Genomic DNA, 22,677 nt, shown 5'->3' on the forward strand with positions numbered 1-22,677 from the left:
AACTTTTATTTTCTCAGAGAGGCCAGTGATTACATTTATTCAACATGTTACTTAGTCTGGTTCTCACAAGTCAACACAAAGAAATCCACCACAGCATGCAATGAAGTACTAAAGCCAGCCTCCATTTCACTTCAAATCACAGGTATGCAGAAGGAACTACAACTAAACTGAACCCTTAACATGCATAGAAGGTAAGGGCAATCATTTTGGGACTTCAAACAGACTGTCCTGAAGTTGTTTATAAACAGAAGGAAATGGTCAGAGTAAACTGTGCAACGTGAATACCTTTTACCTTTAATTACTGATAAAAGACAACAAGAATACAACCAAATGAAACACCAAAGATTTTAAAAAGGAGATTCACAACTTAAATCTTGGTTTTAAGAAGTTTCTGTTAAAGCAGTGACAATACCAGATGAGTGAAGTAGTAAAATAAAAGGAAGCTCACTTGCTTTCTAACTACCTATTAGACTTAGTACTTTTAAAAGCCTTTTCCTCATGTCCTCAGAAAGCAGACCTAGCTAAATTTCAAATCTGTTAGGGAAAATGTCAAATGAAATGCAATAAAATATAAAAAAGTAAAAGGAATTTCAAGTCTAAAGACAAACTTTTTTTTTTAAAAAGCAAACTGATGAACATTTCCTTGCTGTTTTTATCATATAAAATACATTTGTGGAAACAAAAAATGCTACAAATTCATGAGCTAGTATAGGCTTAATGTTCCAGTTACAGTAATTGCCAGAAACAGCTGCCCTGGCATATGTCATCATTAGACACAGGGTGTATACAGAAAAGAGCTGCAGATCATACTTCAGCAGTTCAGAAACCCCAGCATTCCATGTACTATTACAGTTTAGTGCTGCTGAAAAGAGCAAGGAATTAAAAGAAAAACGAAGAGGAATGATCACTTCCAATGTTTTCCTGCCAGCCTGGTCACTTGTTTTGTGAAGTGGAGGGATGTAACTTGGTTAAAGACACAAAAGAAACAAACAGCAATGGAAGCCAGTTTCAAAATAGTTTCTGAAAATACTATCTATTAATTTACAACAAAAGTCATGTGATCACACAATCAAATAGAAATGGGGTCCCTTAAAGGTATCTTTAAAATACATTCCAAAGATGAATTCACTGACAACAGAGTATCAACTCTTAACCCAAATCACTGCTGTTCTCCTGCTTCTTATTATCTAAACACAAAAGCACATTTTAATATGCTCATTGATTGTGATTTCTCTAAACAGACACATGATCGTTAAACCTCTCTTCAATATTTTAAGCTTTCTTTCTGTCCCACACAGTGCTAGTCATATGAAAACAGGAAAACGAAAAAGTCTGAATAAAGACACAGTAAATATCTTGACCAACATGTTCAGGAGAGAGATATTCTAACTGAGAGCACTGCCTAAAGAAAATTTAGGCAGACAATTGGAAGCACATAAATTAAGAAAATAAATTCTAGGCATGCAGTCATGCAACAGCAGGCAAATCAAGTGTATTTTTTCTTTTATAGACATGGATTATGGCATTATATTCTTTTATTATGCTACATTGCTAAGATGCCATAAAGGAAGAAATAGCATAAAACATGAATTATGTACATAAATGTTTTTATTTTTGGTAAGTGGTTAAAATAGATGATCTTTAAGACATTTTCATCAATAAACAATAAAACAGTATGAGGAATATTTCATGATTTGTAGCATTCATATGCAGAGCAGTTTTTTCCTGTGCCAAGTATTTCTAACCCCCATGTGCAGGATGCAGACAGGTTAAAGTAGAAGGCTGTACTCCAAGCATTAAAATTGCTTACTTGACACTGAAGAGCACATCAATTAGGAAGCAGCTGAACAGAGAAGAAATCAAACCAGAACAACTAGAGGTGAATTTTTCATCTTGGAAACTGTTCTTTACTATCAGTAGTTTTCTTCTGCTCTCAGCAAAAGACAAGCTTTAATTATTTTGTGGAAAACCATAATGGTATTATTAACCAATAGCTGACAGCAAAAGCGTCAACATATTCATAACATTATAGTTCACAGCTAAGCTACTTTTCAGTGAAGATGGTCATGTTTTATGCTATTTAGATTAGCTCTAAATCAATTGGTCTAATCTGAGACAATCACAACACGTTATTTCTATGCTCTAGAATCTGCCACATAAAAAGGCCATGACGTGCAGGATCTTACCACTAACAAGGCACTATCATCAGTATGCTGAGACCTTCTGGATGGAAAGGGACACTGGGAGGTGGGAGAGATGGAGTAATGTCAGAAACACACACAGTGTCAGAAACACATGGTATGAGAACAGACAGACAATTTTGGAACATGAACTGCTTGCTTATCACACTGTGAGGCTTTTTAAAACAATCCATGAAGTGCATGAAACCCTGTAGGAACACACAGCCATGTGACCTATGAATTACATGTGTTCGTACTAAGGAATCAATTATTCTGCTTTCTATGTTGTCTCAAGCAAATACAGAAAACTGTGCATTGACAGTGCTTACTGTGGTGGAACAAAGGACCCTTTAAAAGAATAAATTAAGAACAGAAAAACATTAAGAAGAAAAAGGAGCAAAAACTATTTCAATTACCCCATGTTTTGGTAATTTTCTAACAAAAAAGAGTTAGTCAAAAAATGCTGCTAAAGAACGATTATATTCATTGTATCATTAAAAGTTTTGATCTGATTAACACTACCAAGTGAATTATCTTTCTCTGGATGCAAGTGGGGATGGCAAGCAGTGGAAGAACTATTACTGTGCAGAAATCTGATGCAGAGACTGAACAGATGCCATTGGCTCAGCTCTGTATATTCTAGAAGAGTGAGCCTTGTATGATTTGTGTTCCCTACTGACTTACTGGTTTTGATTACAAAACTATAGTAGAATAAAACTTTAAAAAAGGAGCATGTTAAAATGGAATAAGAAATCTGTTTTCTGCAGAGAACATAGAAAACATACAAGAAACAATAAAACAACACACTTGGACAGGCAGTCTACATGAACAGTAGGAAATACTAGACTGTTCCCATAAGCAAAAAAACCCAACCCGAGGCTTAATAATGCACGAAAAAACTATGCTATAACCCAGTTCTGAAGAATCCTCCACAATCAGGAAAATACTTCTGACATCCCTAGTAATAATCTTACTGGACTCTTACCTCACTATCCAGAGGACTTTGCTTCTGAGGACTTAAGGATGCTTTTAGCTATAGAGAAAAAAGAAAAATGAAAATAATAATACAAAAGCTCAGAACCAATCAGCATAATTTAGAAGCGTTTTAAAACAGAACTCTTAGTTTTTAAATAAACCATGCATTGGGGAAATTGCTAGTTTCCACTCAGCTGAAACTTCACTGTTAGTTAAAAAAAAAAGCTTTCACTCCACATAAGACAAAACCCCCAATTTAAAAAAAAATTATGCATATGAAAGATGCATAAGAAATCCAAAATATAACCCAAGGGAGGAATTTAACTGCTAAGTGCTCATGAATAACAAAGGCAGCCGAAAGAAAAAAAAACAACAAATCCAAACCAAAAACCCCCAAGAGGCTCATCAATGAACAAAATGCATCCTATACAGCTAAGTATTTAACTGAAAGGGTGAGCTGAATCTTTAATAAAGCAGCTTTACTACAAAATAGTGCCAGGGGCTTGAGAGTAGCTGGTGCTAATGAAGAGCCCAGTTTCAGGCAGTTAAAACCCTTTTTCTGAACTAACTTTACAAAAGAAATAAATGCAATAAACCATTATTTGCCTCTCTGCAGACCACTCTAAGCCCAAAATATTAACTGTAACATTTCTTAAATTTGGGATTGTGAGATTTGGGTAGGTTCCCAGAGCAGTAAACAGTAAAATAAATTTAAGTCAACTAGCATGTTAAGCAGCAGACTACTTCATACTGACTGCAGTGACAGAGAAAGTGAAGACCCAGTGTCCACAGAGAGTCTGATGTACCCTAAGTCTGCACCCATGCTTTACCTGGAGGTAACTTATTTTATTACCATAAAATAGCAAAGTAGATCAGGTAACATTACATTTTTGTGTGTATGATTCTCTCCTCCCTGCCAAATTTGCCTTCAAAATTACAGTGCCTCTATGCCTTCTCAGATAAAGACTCCTCCTTTCTTATACCAACCCTGTCACATGTATCCAAATGAAAACTGAGTAAATGAGGAGGACTATGCAAACTCAGAATTCTTTGCAACACTCATATTTTGGGTGAATCTTCCATTTCCTCCCCAGTTCTAACTTTGCTTATGTTAAGCTACAGCATCAAGACTGAATGGACTTCAAGTTAGTTGACGATTTTCTTTATAAAGTGCGGTGCACGCCCAGGAGCATAACGTACAAGTATTAATGACCTTGGCAATCAGTTATAATTCCAGGATTCAGAAAAGATAAACTATCAAGTAGGTACTAAAGGGAGGTACCTTAACAAAGTCAAGGACAGCTTCTCTCTGGATCTGCTTTGTTCTCATCCTCTCCTCCTCGTACTGAAGCGCTGCCAGCTGAGCCTCCCGACGGGTGCGCTCGATGTGCCTGCGGTGCAGCTCAGAATCTGTGCTAGGCACCTGGAATAAAACAGTGCATCAGGCTGTAAAGTCAGAGCTGCAGACAGGTTATGGAGTAACAGTCCATGTCTTATGGATAACATCGGTTTGGTATTGCATCAAACTCATCCAAAAGAATTAAACAGTGGAGTTCAATGTGTTACCTGACTGTGGTGACTTGACAGCGAGAGAAAATAAGGTGAATCAGGCAGGGGTCTGACAAATGCAAAAACAGAGAAAGTAGACTTTTTAACTTAAATATAAAAATTTTGCATACATGAATTGCCAGTGACACACAAGTATCTTATCAAATCAGAAGAGTAACTGTTTAGTAAGCAAAGCTCTTTAACTGCTGTGATTGTGATTTAACTGACTGTGCACGACAGATTTTGTGAAGTCATTTCTATCTCTTCTCCTTAGTTGTGATAAAATTTTTCTACAGCCCAAGATGTAGAAAGCACAAGATGTACCAATGGGATTGTAATCTATGTACTCTATTCTCTACAGTAACCAAACCAGGAACTTCCCAGATGATCTTCATATAGAGGAACAACTGGCTATTATGGTTATTTGGGGGGAAAGGAAAAATAACAAAATTAATCAGTAGAAACCATGTTTCTTTTCCCTACCTCTCTGTCCTGTCCACATAACTCCTTAGTACTTGGTGATGCTCTTTGTCCTGCATCAAATTTAGAGTTTCAGGTCTTCGTAATTCATCTGTATCCCTGCAGGCAGACACCAAGTGGAAGGGGGATTGGCCACTGATGCATATAAACTACTGTCAGATGAATTCTTCTCTAGATTAAAACTGTTTTTCTAAGAGAACTGCCTAGACAATTAGCTTCAGATAATCACAAAGGTGAAATTTAATATGACTAAAGAAATCACACTGTGATACCAAGTTAGATGACAACTACTGCAGTTCATAATTAAATAAATGTAACTTGCTTAGTTAACAATGATGTCAAAATACACAAAGATGGATTCTCTCTTTTAAGACTATATTTTGGTTATTGCAGGCCTTACTCTGCTCTGGAAAGAGCAAAATTATTTTTAAACATCAGTTCCCTTTGACATTTTCAGAACAAATCTGCTCCCTTCACCGGTCAGGTGATGACCTCCCAACTGCCAGCAATACAGGCCATCAAAGTCATGAGGTAAACAAGAACCCATCTGTCTCTTATCCATCTTATCAACAATAAGAGAGAAATTTTGCTGTCAGTTCTTTGCTAGAAGGCAGCTGTTAGGACTGAAACAATTCCCAAGGTCCAGAGTCCACAGCATGTTCCCTGCCATGTTGCTGCCTAGAAAGAAAGTTGATGGAAATCAAGGAGTTTGCTCTTGACAGCCCAAACTCTGTGACCTTTGTTCCTGGGACAACTGTGGAACAGAGACACACTTAACAATGCTTTTCCAAAACATGTCAGTCCAGCTGCCTGCGTGTAGACTTATGACCTTTTCTGCAGGGAGAAGTTTAAGAGATGTGGAAGACCCATATGTTACAGGTCTCCCTGGTTACTTAAATTAGCACTGAAGCACATGACAAATCCATTACTGTGCTGTTCTGAACTGACAGGACTGGGTTCAACTGAGTGCCAAGAAGTGTATTCAGAGCTGAGTACACACAGCTTTGTTGCAACAGGAATGCACCACCGTCTGTCCAGAGGCACAAACTGTATTTAATGAATTGAATCAACTAATAGAAGCACTCTTGAGATGAAGTCTGCATTACATCCAACTCCAAGAGTTTTAATGGCTCCAGCATGCTGAAGAAAAAAAACCAAAGAGGCTGCCTGCCAAGGCATTTGCACAGAATTATTGTGGAAGCAGTTTAAAGCTTGTGGTTGCCACAAATGAAGTATTTGCCTAATACAAGCTTAAAATATAAAAAAATTACTCATTGTCATATGGCTGTTTTTACATAGCTTTGAAGGCAATAACAACAGGACCTGTTTTTTATTATTAAGAATTTCACCCTCCTGCAGCATAACATGAATAAGCTAAAATTCATTTAGATTGTTGATTAATTACTTCCACATGAAGACCTGCTGCTATCCTTCAGTTAAATTTTGAAAACACTGGATTACCCCAGTGAACAATTTCCTTTATCATTAACATCTGTCTATGTAAACAGCACCTCTCCCCTGGCTAACCAGCCTTTCTCCATTTCCTTCAGATGTAACGTGGAAACCAGTGTTTGTAAAGTCTAATTATTTCCATGCTGACAACAAATGTTCAAAGTGAAAAATAAATGAACAAACAAGCAAAAAAATCAAGTCTTTCAGACCAAGAGCACCCACTTTATTTGGGGAGAACATGTCAGACTGCTCTTTTACTTTATGTACCTTACTTGTGGACACTACAGGATCAGGAATGCTGACATATGCTGAAGGAGTTTCCCTCCCTTATATCAGTGCAGCTACTGTATCTACACACTTACTGCACATTTCAAAATGTCTACTAAAACGTTGCCAAAACTCTGGAAAAATTTATACACTACTCTTGGTTTAATTTTCTCCTTCAATACCATTTTAGAATCCATTAAAAATCTTCTACTGACAGTGTAAGTAATGACATACTTAAGACTAGCAGTTGTCTTTCTTTTTTTCCCCAAACAAGTACAACTGGGGTGGTTTTCTGTGGAGTCTTTGCACATTCACTTTCACTCCACAGAATACTGAAATGCTTCAATGGCATATTAAAGGTTCTATGAATTTTGATTATAGTTTCATTATCAAAAAGCTATACATTTGTTTATCTTCTGGTCTTTTAACTAGACACCCAAAAGTCTTTTCTTAAACCTAACCACCCCTCATTTATACTCTGTCCAACTCTGACCCTTGTTTTACAGATAAGCATTCCCTCCAATAAACTAAATTATCATTAAAGACAATGGGCACAGTCAAAAAGTCTACTTCATTAAACTAAGTGACCTGTTTTCAGGTCTGACTCCAATTCTACCCCTTCTTCTTCAGTAATTCTTACCTGTTTTGATGTAAATGCCGTCTTGTATCCTCTGTTCTCTGAAACTCTCTGATGGATGTGGGTTTTACTGGGGAGCTCTAAGCAAAAAACCACAAAAGACTAAGTTAGCAACCTATTCAGAAAACTGTACATTAAGGTCAAACAATCTCTTTGCAAAGCTACATTTGTAACTACTGGTATTTAAAATACCTGACAAAGAAGCACAAAACACAACTCCAGGATGTTCATTTCCAACTAGGCAAGCCCACTCTTATTTTTTTCTCCAATTTAAATACATATTAGTTTCAAGATTAAATATGCCTGCTGATAACTTCAGGAGCTTTAAAACCTCCACTATTAAGAATCCTCTAGAGAAGTTCATGTAGGTAGAAAATAATTATTGGAAGGTATATACATTTTTCAGAGTTTAACTCTACAAATGCACAGCAGTGCAGAGTGGATTCTCAGAAATACAGGATACAGTAGCCGATGATCTTTTATGATGCTGTAAAGAGAGGTCCCAGAGGGACTAAGAAAGCAAAACATGGGATGAATAAGAACCAACCCCTTAGGTTTAATTTGAGCTATGAAATCATTTACCCCATTGGGAACAGAGACACATAGCCTTTAGTGTTACTTAAAAACTTTTACTGACATCCATTAATGTAGGAAAAGAGAAACTTTTCAAGAAGAACTTGCCAATTTTCAGTCGTGCCTGCATGCACGATGCTATATTGCATAGTTAGCCTTGCTAAGTAGTAGAGTATTTTGCACTGTCTTTTGCACTCTCTTTTTAGAGAAACTACTGCTTTAGCTAAAAGCAGTTTAATTTTTTTGAATAGAGAGACTCCAAGGAATAGCTTTTTTGATGCTGACAATGCCTTTTCCATATCTACAGCAAAGAGTCCTTGGGTTGACGTGCCAATAGTTGTCTTCTCTGAGTTTTGCTCTTGAGTTTGTGCCTCAAGTGTCATCACCTACTGTGATTTGATACTGAATTTATGATATTTGCAAAATGAATTTACCTCTCATATCTGTGTGACTGATTTTAAACATAGTAAACAGTAAAGTGGACAAAATAGGGACCAGGCTGCTACATGAAACATAAAGACCTGCTTTTTTTTTTCTTTCTTCAAAGAGCAAATATCTTTCTGCTTTAGAACACACAAAACTTTGAAAGGACACATCTGAATCACAGCACAATAGTTATTCTTTAAGCAGATCAGCCACAAAGATTTTTTCAGACAACTTATTCATGTAGTCTGTACAGTGAGCCACTGAACTGTGTAACTGTGTACATAGGTATTAATTAAGACTGACAGAACACAGAAGGAAACATTATGTGGCTGAAAATCTGTTTCTATAGGTTTGATTTTTGAGGACACTCTCCAAAAGTGTTCCATCCCAATGATTTAACAGGGAACAGTTTTCACAAGGGTTTTCCTGGGGTGTATGAATTTAATTAATTCAAGTAAAAGCACCACCTCATTAGAGATTCGCCGCTGGTCAATATATGCCATGAACTGTGAGCTGAGGCTGTCTGAGTCCATGCACTTGGGCTGCCTCACCTCTTCCTCCTCCTCTTCCGTGGCACAGCTGTCAATATAGTCGATCTGATCGAGATCATGTTCCACTTGACACACATACACAAAGAAAACACCCATAATTAGATAACCCACAGGAGAGGAAAAGACCCAACAAAGCACCAATGTAAGGAATTGAGGCCCTACTGTTTTTCTTCCATCTGGGAAAGCTCAGTCTAAAAGCTCTTGGATTTTGCCAGGCCCACTTTGAAACAAATTTTGAGAGAATGATAAAATTTTTGCTTTTTAAAAAGCAACGATGAACATGTATCAAACACGTAGTTTTATATGCTGGCTGCAGATACTTTTGCAGTGACTGAAAAAGTAAAGTAAACACTGTGATTTCTTTTCAGTACCAAATACTATATATCAAAAGCTTGTCAGCTAACACCAAGACTGTAAATGATCTGTGTAAATTTTTGAATAATTTCTCTTGGTTCCAATTAATCTCTGTCAGAAAAATTAGAATGGATATAACAGATTCTTCTACTAGTTTTAGTACAACAACAACAAAATAGAGAGCAGCATGTCTAAGTTACATTTATTGCATTTGCATCCAGATAAGAAGTGGTATGTGGAAATAATGAAGAACACTACAGAAAACAACAGAACACCTCTAAAACTGTGTAAAGGCACCTGCAATTTTATTTTAAAAAGAGGAATTAAAAAAGATGTTAGGAACCACTGAAATGAGAGCAAGAAACAGCACAGTTTGGCTAGTATTGATTTTCCTTTGTGTGGGAGATATTATGTAGGGCAATTTTTTCACTTGCCACTGCTTTTACACATTCCGCCCAGGGATTCTGAGAGTCATGACATTGAGTAAACCACTCAAATGAAAAATACTGTGAAAAATACTGTGCTGGGAAGGCAGAGGAAAGCATAAGCTCCCTTTCAGAGCACTAGAGCTTTTTTTTTCTTAAAACTTTCCCCCAAACTTGCTCCAGACTCTCTTGCAGACATTCTTGTTCTACTCCCCCGCCCCTTTCCTGCTTGTCTAAAACAGACTTCTCTTTGCCTCACCACACAATCTAGCAACTGTTACTGCCAAAGCCACCTCCTCTGCTACTACAACCATCCAAAACAGCATTCCTATATACTTTGGCTTCACTAAATCTCCATCTCAGTTACAAATCTTAAAAAAACCCCAACATGCCAAAATTCCCCTTCTTTCCAGCCTTGCTTACTAAATAAAAATAATACCATGACCAATAATGATGCAGCAGAGGATGAAAAACATTAGTATCTGTGTTAGGAACACAGAATTGGAAAGCATCTGGGCCTCTGACAGCCACATGTGCCCCTCTCAGATACTCCTACTCATGAACTGACGGTGCTCCAACTTAAAAGGCTACAAGGCATTTTGAAATCCCTGGTGTGCAAAACCCAAAGAACAAAATAAAGTTAGTCTTGGAGGCAGAGCTGGCAGCTCTGTTAAATACCTGTTATTAAGGCTGCCCAGAGCTTCCCATGACACCATGTCTTCAATTCTTTTAACTGCCAGAATTTACCTGTTTGAACTGATTTTTTTCCCCATGAATGTATAAAAGAGTGTGAGTCAACTAAAAAGTTTAAGATATTTCTAGAAGGTGGCAAATTAAACAAAAAATTGTAGCAGAGGAGACTAAGACCAAGAAAAGAAGATGGCAAACAATGAAGATAGGGAGGAGGAGGGAAGAGAGAAGTAAAAGTGGAAGTTGGGCAGAGGAGACTAGATGTAGCTGGGAAGAGTGACACTCAGATAAAGAAAATGAACTGTAGCCATTAGGGAAAATTAAAAACAGAGAGCAGCTGAGGAAGAAAAAAAATTAATAGAAGTATAAGGGGATGAGAACTCATTATAAGTAGTGCAGAAAAACTGAGAAGAAAGAATGATTGAAAAAAACAAATCTGGAAGAAGGTTAAAGTTAGGGCCTATAGGCAAAAAGAGACAGCAGTAGCAACAGATTATTGGATGTTAAAATGGAGGAGGACTGTGAAGATCAAGAAACGTGGAAAGCACCATCAGCTCTTGAACAACTACGAAGGTGCTACTGTAAAGACTGCGGGACACCAACTGAGAAAGTGCAACAAAGCAACATCACAAACACCAGTCCCTCCTAGACAGCTTGAAAGTTTGGATTAAAACGCAAGACTGCTGAACGAGACACTTGTGCTACTTGGAAATACGAAATTCCCTGACAAAGTTGCTCATTCCATTTCGAGAGCAGTTGGCACAGAGCAGTGACAACTTACTACTGCTGTGAATTTTGCCCAGTAGCTCAAACAGCAAAACTCCATGCACCAAAATTCAATATTCTAAAATACTGTTCAAAGCAGTTGGAGACTTTAAAATAGCACATATGTAAAAGCTGACACAATGTTCTCCAGAAAATCCTAATTCTGCTGCTATTTGATTTTGCCTTTAACATCCTTAAAACAGCAGTGTTCTTACACTGTTTCCCCAACATTGCTTTTGTGTAATTCTACCTAGGTCTTTCTCCTTTTTTCCATCTTCAGACAACCGTTTAGCAAACATTCTGGAACTTTAATGATGATGACAATACATGTTGTTACCAAGGGTCACTATTTACCTCCACCATTAGTTACGACTGCGCTCCCTCGGTTTTCTTGATACTGACTCTCTCTGCGCAGTCTCTGCTCCTTGGTGATCTCTGCCACACGTAAAGGGAGATCTGAGAACTCATCTGTTGGCTTTGGAAAACAAACAGTGAAGTCAGGAAACCCTTTTCTTCAGAAAGAACATCTTGTAAGCTACTCTCTCTTGACTTGTGATTTTACTTCAATTGTTCTTTTTGGACCTACAAAACACTAATTTAAATAAAATTCAGCTATAGTGTATTGTTTTAAGAAAATATGTGGTTAAGCTTTCTTTAAAAACCAGCTTGGCTACAGTTTTGCTTGCAGTATCTGCAAGTGCTTGAAAAAATCCCATGATGGAAAGCCCTAGAACCCTTTCAAAAACCAAGCTGGGAGTGCAATCAGACATATGGAGCAATGGAGCATAGCTCACTGAGACACTTTAGGTCTTGGCTACTGCCTTTTCTAGTTATCCCAAGAGGAAAGGAAAATCTCTTTCTGGGAAGAACAGTTGACAGTCTCTTTGCTAAGAGATCCTATTTTCCTGCTTCTAAATGGTAAACGGATTTCAAACAAGGTGCAAAGAAAGAAGAAAAAATTTCCATCTGATTTTTTATTTTCATGTTCAGATTTGTTTCATTGACTCAGCATTGTTTATACGATACAGTTATAAGATTTTTTAAAATGAGGAATGCCATTTTCCTCATCTTTTATTCTCCAGCAAATTAATCTGTCATGCACTGGTTTATACATTTCTGTTATTATTTCAAACTTTGAGTCTGTCCCATATGAAATTATGCTTGTTTTAGACCAATAAAGCAGGAAATAACTGTGGCTCAAGGCAACCTGCACACTAGCATACATATATTACCTATGGATTATGCTTGCAGATGTATATGCTTAGTTCTCTGTCTGTTCAACTCTGCACTCAACAAAAACAAAGCTGCAGCACTTACTTCATTCCCTGACCATCTTTTGTCTCCGCTGTCCACACTATTGAAGCCAGAATCGAGTGCTCCATACGGACGACTGGAATAGAGTTCCTCGTGGCTGTCAAACACATAGTTTTAGTTACTGTAATATAAACACCACCAAAAGCTTCTCAGCTATTACAGAACAAAAGCAGAATAAGCCACCAAGCACAGTTGCAGCGTGTTCACAAGCTCAGCACGTTTGAAAGCCTCACACTGCATTTGCCACATAGAGCAGGAGGCGAGTGCTCACAACTCAGCATCCTTGTCAGTCAGCTGTCACCTGCCACTGGCTGGCCTTTTAAGAGCTAATCTGATCCACAGTATATATTCATACTTTAAACGTTGCCCAAATAGAAATTATGACAAAGAGAGCTGCAAAGTGGTCTCATATTTTGCTGTTTAACAAGTCAAATTTTTATTTTCTACTACTCGTCGGTTTTGGTTGAAAAACTGTCCCACAAGCTTTTTCATAATTAAGCATAAACCCTTGCAATATTACTAAAATCACAGAATATACTACTTCTACACAAAGTACACAGCATGTATTACATAACTGACTTCTGTGTCATAGTCACCTACCTAAGAAACTGTGCAGAAAGATAGACAGTATTTCAAATATTTCATAATGTAATAAATATAGAAATACAGTTTCCATCTACAAGGTTTGTCAATGACATGTCTAGACAAAGGCATTAGACATGTGCCCAGTGCTACAAGACATATAACCAAACAGCCATACAGTTCTTCTCTAAATTTCTGGGATTAAAAACTACGTAATTCAGCAGTAAAGCCATCACAGATGTCAAGTCTGGCAACTGCTGCAGATAGCTACAGTAAAAGAGACAATGGGACTTGTCTGATCCACTGCAGATGGCATTTCACAATGGCTCAACTGTCCTACTGGCACTCGATGCCCCAGGGAGAACTGCAGCAGTAATTACTACATAATACACAAGGAAGAATTAATTTCAGGAAGCTAATTGCTTCACCCCATCCTAACTAAATTGCAGGTCATTTTCTCACTGATATTGCTCTCAAGTTGTTGCTCCCTCTGAAATCCTGCTTTCAGGAAACACTTATTTTCAAATTTTTATTATTAACACAGCACAGTATGTGTGCATGAGACTTTGTAGAAGAGTGACAGACTATTATCCAGGGCTGTTTTAATTTTCAGACAGACAAGAAAGAGGAAAGAAGTTCCAGGAGGGATGGTGGGCTACATTAGGCTATATGTGTGTTTCTATGCAGATGTACAGCAAAAAACAAGCTCTTGTATCTGCACTGAGTTTTAACTCAGAGGAGTTCCACTTTTATGGCCCTATATTTGAACAGAAAGATCATCTGCATAATAAACCACTAGAAAGAAAGGAAAAAATAACTTTCTTCTTTTGGGTGGAAGAAAAAAGAATGACCATGAAACCACCCACTGCAGTTAAAGAGTTATTAACTTGAATCACTGACAACAGAACCCTACTTATGCTAACAGTTCATGGAATTTAAATACTGTATTTAAAACATGGGTGGACAAAAAATATCCATCTGCAGTATACTTCCATTTTAAATGAATCAATATTTTCAGAATCTACTGAGCACCCTGTTGTAGGCTGAACAATCATTGCAAATTGAAGATCTCAAAAATGAGGAAATATTTTGATACAAGTTTTCTTTCAGCCTTCCTTTTCAATTAGAGATTTTGAAAAGCTGTACACCTTTCAGGTTAGCTGAAAGGTCAAAAAAATCACTGTTTCCAAGACTTCTCCTTTTTAACATGAAAGCTGCTTTCTCTTTTCCCAGTTCTCACAACTAAAACCAGCTCTTCAATGCTGCACATTTGACATGTTTATAATCCTACAGCAGCCATCCTGAAATCAGCTGAGACTTAAGACTTTTATTCCTCCCTGAACCACAAGCTACAAGGAACAACAATTAGGCATTTAAATAGATGAGAGCATTTGGGGGCAACTACAACTTACATGGGAAGCTATGTAAGTCTTGAAATCAAAGGATGAGAAGCCAAATGTCTGGTAAGCCCAACAATCAAAGGAAAGACAATACTTGACAACATTTCAAAGGCACAGCTCCAAAGCCACACTAAACCACTTATTTTCTACCTCCCGTAAGAAAGAACAGTTGCCCAAGTCCCAGAAAATCAACCACATGAGTACTTCGTATTTTAAACCTTCTAACTCCAGACTCTACCCATTTGCCTCAGTGCCAAAAACTGCTACACAGCTTCAACAGTTCTGTCTCCTCCCAGTTACATTCATGCCAACCTGAGCTGCTCTGAACTTCAGTGTTGCAAATGAGAGCCTGGCTGCAGCAGAACAAAACTTGCTGCAGATATATTTCACATAGCTTATGTTTAGACAAGGACTGCAACACACCAGGTTTCACTCTAGTAAGACAGTTTGATGTAATTAGACAAGGCTAAAACAAATAATTAGCTGTAGTAGAATCTCCAACCCACACTTTCCATAATGTTTCACAGTATCTTGTTTTATTGGCAGTATCAACAACCTTGCTATTAAAAAGGTTTGATCAAAAGTGAACTGACAGCATGACGCAAACTTCTTTAGACTTCAAGAGTCTCTCACTTAGTTCAGATTCTTAACCTCCGTGGCATTACACCCAGTTTATTAGATACACCAGCAACAAAGTCTGGGTGGACTGACTGACACGTTATTCTTATTGGTCACCTCTGAAGATAACAAACATAAAGCTCCTGTGACTTCTCTGGAAATATTAACTATATCAGAGCTGAAGGCTTTTATTTCTTCCATCCCAAGTTTCAGAAGGGTATCATAATTCGGGATCCTCTCTTTCACTGGATCATTCTACCACTTTCTACTGATATGTACTCTGATCCATGGACAGTTCTTCCATAGGTACAGGAAGATGGGAGGAATCACCTGCAACACTAAATGCCCTAAACAGCATGGTAACAATAAACAAATCTATCCCCAACTCTTATCTCCTCTTGGGTATGGAAACACAGTTAAATGAAAGCCTGTTGAAGCTCATTCCATACTGCTGAATCCGGTAGCAATTCCAGAGAAAGCATCCTCAACCAGTTCTGCTCCTGTTTTCACATTTATAATTTTAAGCTATAATTAAAATACATTAATCTTCTCATTTCACAAAAGCAATTTATGAGAATTTCCATATTAATATACAGCTACAAAACAATAAATCAGTAAGCACAACAGTCCACTGATTTTGTTGGAATTTCTCTTAAAAATAAACAGTGTTAGAGCTAAACAGATCATGACATTTTATCATTTAGAGCCTTTTATTTCCAGTAGCAGGTCAGTATCCTCAATATTATGCAGCAACTCTCTGCCACAGCTTGTACTGGAAACTGAGTAACACTCAACATGTTCACATGTTGAACTCATCTTGAAAAATAATTTAAGACATTCAGTGCTGATGAGGAATCCCTCTGTCAAGTCCCTCATGCAAGTTATTCCTCATAAATCTGACTCATGATGATTTATTGTGAAGCCCCCTCATTTGTGTTTTATTGCTGCTAAGGCAGCAGCACATCCTTTAGCAACTCACTCCTCCACACCTTATTACCACCTTCCGTGATGACTGAGGTAATTTTTATACATATTCAGTTTCACACTTCACTGACTCTCTTCTGTTTCATGTAACAGAAATAAATCTTAACTCCTGCTTTTTGCTAGACATCTTCATTTAGCAGCTGATATGGCTGACTGTTCCAATATTTGTGTTACAATGCCAAGCAGCAGTGCCAAGTGAAAGCTTGCCAGAAATAACAGTTTACTGATGGGGTGGAGATCAGCATTTACACCTGTGGTTTGAGCACAGCAGTCACAAAATTCTGTACAAAAGGTTAAAAATCACAGCAGGGACATATACTCCAGGAAGTCTGTGGAAAATATTAAGATCTTATAAACCAAACATACATGTTAACAACATGAGAGCACACCCTGTGTACTATGAAGATATCAACACTCCCTTTTTACTGTGTATCAACTCTAACACTACTTTTCACATGATACTGCCCAGATCTTCTGAACTGCTCCTCACTTCTTATACACTGGTACCTTGTTAGAATACACTATGACATAACATAATATTTTTCAAAGCCACTTCCATCAATGCACTTAGCAAAGAACAATCCTTGGATCTATTTTTGTCATTAACTCAGACAACTGACAAAATTTTCATGAATGTCATCAAAACTTGGCTTGTGCAAAACTTACCATGATCCAAATCCCATGGGTCTCCTGTCATAATCAGGTAAGTCTGGAGCTATCTTGCATGCTTCTATGTTCAGGTATTTAAATATATGAATTTTTCCTTTTATACATATCTTTAAAAAAATTGAAAAAATTAAATCAGTATAATTTGACAACACATTTTCAAAGTAAACTACAGACATTTAACATGCAATTGAGAGTGATAAATGAGCATGATTACATCAATCAATGTATCTTTTATTCTAATCTCACTGCATTTTAGAGAACCAGCTATAGTGGAGCATCATGGGATGCCTATGAGAGACAAATGGAAGCTGTTCCCCAAGTACATCTGGTCTGCAGGCAACTCTGTCAGCTGGATGCTGAAATTTCATCATGCAAACAAGACATAAGCATTTACAAGTACTAGAATTTATACCCCTGGCATCAGAACAGATGCATCCCACCCATGCCCAGATTTGAATGGCAGTGGCAGACTGCCAAGGCCAGCTCAAATTTATGGTGGATGAAGCCAGTAACAGCTGTCTCTGCTTTCAAAAGGGAGGCAAAACCCTACTGAAACTGCAGGACTCAGCAAGGGCCACTCTTGACTCAGAAGCAGCAGCTCAGAGTACAACCTGTAATACTCAGGGGCCTGTACATCCATTAAAGATCAAATTAGTCACTAACCATATTGCAGTTTCTAGCTCAAAGGCCAATTTGAGCCCTCTGCTGCAAAGTGAACCAGCAGCACTGAGGCCTCAGTCAAAATTTTGATCTGAGTGGCACAAAATCTGTCTCGTCTAACAGATCTTCCTCTCTCTTATGCTGAAAGCAGCAATGTTCAGATAACAGTGGAATTCTTTGCAATATCCCACAGGTGAGACTACTAATACAGTAAAGTAAGAAAAGCAAAAGGGATTTTTCAAGCTGTGCTGTATATTTAACACTTTTATACAATAGAATTTATTTAAAGTTCTCTTGTTCTTAAATAAAGTTTGCAATATAATCCTTCAGCTTTTAACTTTACTAGTTCAGTTAAAAAGGGCAGAACAAACAATCTGATTTCTTAGCTGCAGTTTACCTGTGCAGGGGGGGACTGGAGAGGGTTGTTCTCTAACATGATGGACTGAAGATGTCTGAGGTTCCTATAACAAACTGGTATTGTTGTTATTTTATTGCAGGAGAAATCTAATCGAATCAATGGCAACTCAGCAAGCTCTGGAAATAGAAAACAAAAATCCAGTTCAGCAGATTAAAACAGTGTAAGAAAAAGCAAGAATATAAAAATAGGTGTTTCACATAACAATTAAGTATGCTGCTTCAAGCTCTCAGGGGAAGAAAAGGGGACTGAAAAATAAAGAAGTGCTTGAAGTTTCTGCTGTTATAACTGACAGCCTTTATCTCACCTTCAGGTAAACGCACCAAATTATTTCGTCTGACATTTAGGTCCCTCAAGGATTCCAAATGGCCAATCTGTGGAGGTATTGTCTGTATTTCATTACAACTCACATCCTGCAAAGCAAGACCAAAGAATGAGTTACCACTGCCTGGTAAGTCTCTGTTAACTGAAATATGCAGCTCTTTGTTTAGGGACTGAACACCTCAGATCCTTATATTCATCAGTTGTCACTGCTGATGTGAAGCATTGTTCTCACTTTAAATACATGGCAAAAGAAAAGCTTTAAAAGATTAAGCATTCAGATGCGGAAATTTATTTCAAGTTATCTCATTCGAGTTATTCCATAGTATTTCAGACAGCACAACTTGCTACATAAAAGCTTTTTGCCAGAAACAAATGTACCAAGAGCTCTAATTCCATCTGTCCCTCCTTTCTAAAATAGGGAAGACACTTTAATTGACATGGATCATTTGCTCTCCAGTGCATCTTTCCCTTACATAATTAAAAAAAAAAAATCTCAGAGTATTTCAAACTCTTTTCTAACACCTCTGTACAAAATCAAAACATAGTTGCAGTGCTGTGGCAGACAGAAATCTTCCTTAGGCTAAGAGCAGATTTAAATAACTTGCCATTGCATACAAGTGGTTGGTTTATAATCATAAAGTTCTCAGCAGGGTGAGAAACACGATGTTGATCTTGCACTTGCCCAGACAGCATCCTAATTACTGCAGGATTTTGATCAGTTTAAAATATTGTTATTTCTTCTGAAGCATCTGTGAACTTAATAAACATATAAATTAAAAAGTAAAGACTGAATAGTAATAGCTAAAAATCAAGTGTATACTCACGAGCTCTGTCAGCTGTCTGAGCTGTCCAATTTCTTCAGGTATTGAAACCAATTTATTATTACTTGCTATCAAAACTTTTAGTGGCAGACTACAGAGGTGTACTGGCAATGTTGAAAGCTGGTTTCGACTTTTGACAGAGAGAAAACAAAATAACCAGAACACTAATGAGAACTCTTAATGCAATGAAAGACACATACAAAAAGCACGCTCCATTTAGGTGATCAAATCAGGTTTTATACAATAAATGCAAAAGTAGTTCCATGAGGCTGTTCTTCACTACTTGGTTTACCTAGTTACGTGTGAACAAACTCTGAATATCAAGTACCAAGTCTGATCAGATGCTTTTGAACTCAGTGAGGGGGACTGTGACATTTTTGTGCCCTTTCAGGTGCTTCTGGTAACTGGCCATGCTCTGTCACAAAGGAGTTTGAGCAGAGTGGAAAAGCCTTTCTCATAAGGAGCACTGCAGGTCAGCACACACAAAATGCCAGAGAGAAAGTCATTAGATACTGAATATTTAAAGTATATTTCTAATTAAGCAAGGACAATGGGACTGCACTCACTGGAGATATAGCATTACGAAAGCCATACATGATTCATATCCTATTTGTACAATTTTCATATCAATTAAAAAAAGAAAATGAAGAAATACACTTTTGCCAATTTAGTGTGCTTATAACACCAGAAGGGAATAGCCTGAGACCTTTTTTTTTATAAATATCTCTGCCAATTTCTGACAAGAAACTTTCCACATCTCTTAGAAGATCTTCTACAAATGCAAGATGCTGTACACAGTTGAATTTCATGATGGGCCAAGTTGCAGCAATTAGCTTTTAATGCTGGCAGTGAAGTGCTAATGCTTGAGAAAGATCTTTCAAAGCCACCAGTACAGTGAAGGTAAAGGGAAATTGCATAAGCCTTATTCATCTGCAGCGAGCTGAATTGCAAAGACCATGCTAAAGCTCTACCATCTCTTTTCAGACTGCACGCCTGTACTTCACAGGAAAACTACTGGATTGATTTATTTATTCCTTTAAACTGGAATTAGACTTGTTCATACTCCACTTCTAAAAGCTGCTGCTTAATCCTCCTGTTCCCTGATCCACCTAAGCGGGTTAAGAATGGTCCAGGTTGCTTTGATTCAATGACACACAACACAACAACGTGATGATTACACAGCAAGTTGGCACTACTTACAATGCACCAAAATTTACAAACCCAGGCTACTCATACTAAAGCAAAATTTGTAAGACAACTGTTACCTGATATTTAGAAATGTTAAAGACTGTAAGTTCAAAACAGCCTCTGGGATGTATCGAATGCAGTTCTGGTACAAATTAAGACTCTCGAGGGAGACAAAGTGACACGCTTCTGCTGGAAGCTCCGACAGTCTGTTCCGTGACAGATCTGAAGGGAGGGAAAAAAAAGAGAGATTCAGTAAAGCTGCCTTAAAACTTCACCAAGTTCCTTGCTTGGCAAGAGACAGAAGTTTAACCAAATCTCCTATGATATGTTTGTATTTGAAGAATCAAAACATTTCCTTAGACAGTTCCAATCATCAGTCTACAGGTATAAAACATCCATCAGCAGTACTGTCCTTCAAAAGCTGTGATAAATAACGCACTTGCAAAGGGTTCTTTTTTCTTTAAAGGTTAAGGAAAGCTGCTGATTATAAATGCCAAAGGGCTGTTCTCACAGACACACACACAGAGCTCCCACTTCCTAACACACCCAGCTCCAAGTTCTGACAGGAGCAGCGCTCCGATCTCAAGCACCTTCTGTCAGCAGGGAGTTCCCACAGAGAACTGTTTGCTAAGCTGATGCTTCACCTCAGTATTTTTAAGGGGGGGCAGACATTCATTGCAAAAACCCATGTAACCTGAATCAGTGTTATGAATTATTAAAAAAAAAATAAATCCACATTTAATTGCTATTTTCTTTATTTGTTTTGAACTTCTCATCAACATAAGAGGACAAAAGCTACCACACCAAAATACATACAATAAATTGACATACTAATTTCTGTATCTTTATTCCATGAAGGAACCATACAATACAGATTACTTTTTAAATACTGCCAATGCAGATACGTCTTGTGTCTCTTGGCATTATTTTTATGGGGTTTTTTTTGTAAAGGGAAGCTTTTCCAAAGTAAAAAAGCCCTCCTTGGAGAAATTGTTCCATTGTACACTGCTCTAGGCTGTCCAAGGAGAAGACTCCAAGTGCAGCTTGAACCGACTCTAGGTCTACCTTGATGCTTAGAACAGACCATGAGCTACTACTGATAAATAACCAGTAATTAAAAATCTCAGTAGGAAGAATCACTATGAAAATCTTTGTAGATAAAACCCATGAGCTTTAGTACAAAAGTGGGAAGGAACCTCATTACCCAACCTCCAGGTATGACTGAAGCTCACTACAGCAGGGGCTATGATGGACATATGTTGCAGGGTGCACTAATCCATCATTACAAGAAGGGAATGAAACTCCTTGTCTGTTCAGCAATGACAATTAAAAAAAGAATAAAATTAAAAAATAAAGAATAAATTAAAAAAAAAACACAACAAAACCAAAACAAAGAAACAAAAAACCCTCCCAAAAACCCCAGACCACACCAAGTACTTCTTTGCAGCTGGTATCAGGCTCAAACATGATCTCAGCTTGAACTCGTCTGAACGCGATTTTGAAAAAACAAGACTTTTAAATGAACGTTTCCGATGGCTCTAATAGTGAGAGTTAAAACTACAAAATAATACAAGTTGTCAGCAGTAAGTCTGCATTGCATATCTAGATTTGTTTTATTGTTCTATGACAGAAAACAGTTCGAGATTTTTGCCTCCCTTTTCTACTTTTTTTTGTGAAAAAGACCTTTTATCCTTGTTTTTCTTTTCTTCTAAGAGTGAAGAAAAACTTGCACTTACATAGATTGCTAAAGGCAGGCTCTATAAACATCCTGATCTTACCATATGCTAATTCAGACAAAACATCAGATAAATGCATCACTGTGATGGATCCTGCTTCCTGCTACTGCCAAACCAGAGTTTTCCTACCTCTACGGCTTGTCCCAGGCTCTTTGCATTGCCGGAGTGTGTGGGAGAATCTTACCAGAATTAAATTCAGCAGTTTTTCTGATCACCTCACCACACAGCCCCATAAACCCTATGCCAGCACCAGGGAGAAACGTCAGTGCAGGCAGCAGAATCCCTGTTCTGGTGCCAGGGATTACTTTTGGAGATTTAAAGCACTCACTGAACTCCAGCCTAAGTGGAAGCAGCAAATGAGTCAGACCGATCAGAACCTCCTTAAGGATCTGCAGATAGTGAAGGAGTCAATAAAGTAATTGTGTGTGTCCTACAGGGACACAGCATACACTTCCAAGGGAATTGTACTGGAATTGTACAGGCCAGTGGTCACAGCACCAAGCCTGCCAGAGTTCAAGAAGTGTTTGGATGACACTCTCAGGCACACGGTGTGACTCTTGGGGATGGTCCTGTACAGGGCTAAGAGTTGAACTCAATGATCCTTGTGGGTCCCTCACACTCAGCATATTCTGTGATTCTGTGA

General features: G+C 37.8%; 1 protein-coding gene across 19 annotated transcripts in view; it reads right to left on the reverse strand.

Moving 5' to 3' along the window:
• LRCH3 (leucine rich repeats and calponin homology domain containing 3) overlaps positions 1 to 22,677 on the reverse strand; it is a 63,788-nt gene that overhangs the window by 17,314 nt on the left and 23,797 nt on the right. For 11 of the 19 annotated variants that reach the window (XR_010433051.1, XR_010433052.1, XM_064666155.1 and 8 more), the window contains exons 2-15: positions 20,376 to 20,520; positions 19,114 to 19,240; positions 18,273 to 18,378; positions 17,948 to 18,084; positions 16,888 to 16,997; positions 12,641 to 12,734; positions 11,678 to 11,798; positions 9,006 to 9,154; positions 7,543 to 7,619; positions 5,187 to 5,282; positions 4,722 to 4,773; positions 4,438 to 4,578; positions 3,166 to 3,213; positions 2,187 to 2,240 (exon numbers count right to left, since the gene is read on the reverse strand). Coding sequence is in view for 17 of the 19 variants with exons in the window: in XM_064666155.1 (XP_064522225.1) it covers positions 2,187 to 2,240; positions 3,166 to 3,213; positions 4,438 to 4,578; positions 4,722 to 4,773; positions 5,187 to 5,282; positions 7,543 to 7,619; positions 9,006 to 9,154; positions 11,678 to 11,798; positions 12,641 to 12,734; positions 16,888 to 16,997; positions 17,948 to 18,084; positions 18,273 to 18,378; positions 19,114 to 19,240; positions 20,376 to 20,520 (1,457 nt within the window). In the remaining 2 variants the exon portion in view is untranslated. The remainder of the gene's footprint in view (positions 1 to 2,186; positions 2,241 to 3,165; positions 3,214 to 4,437; positions 4,579 to 4,721; positions 4,774 to 5,186; positions 5,283 to 7,542; positions 7,620 to 9,005; positions 9,155 to 11,677; positions 11,799 to 12,640; positions 12,735 to 16,887; positions 16,998 to 17,947; positions 18,085 to 18,272; positions 18,379 to 19,113; positions 19,241 to 20,375; positions 20,521 to 22,677) is intronic. The other 8 variants (XM_064666157.1, XM_064666156.1, XM_064666153.1 and 5 more) reach the window with 4 other exon arrangements.

This window comes from Pseudopipra pipra, chromosome 10, assembly GCF_036250125.1.
Source record: "Pseudopipra pipra isolate bDixPip1 chromosome 10, bDixPip1.hap1, whole genome shotgun sequence".
NCBI classification, from domain to species: Eukaryota; Metazoa; Chordata; class Aves; order Passeriformes; family Pipridae; genus Pseudopipra; species Pseudopipra pipra.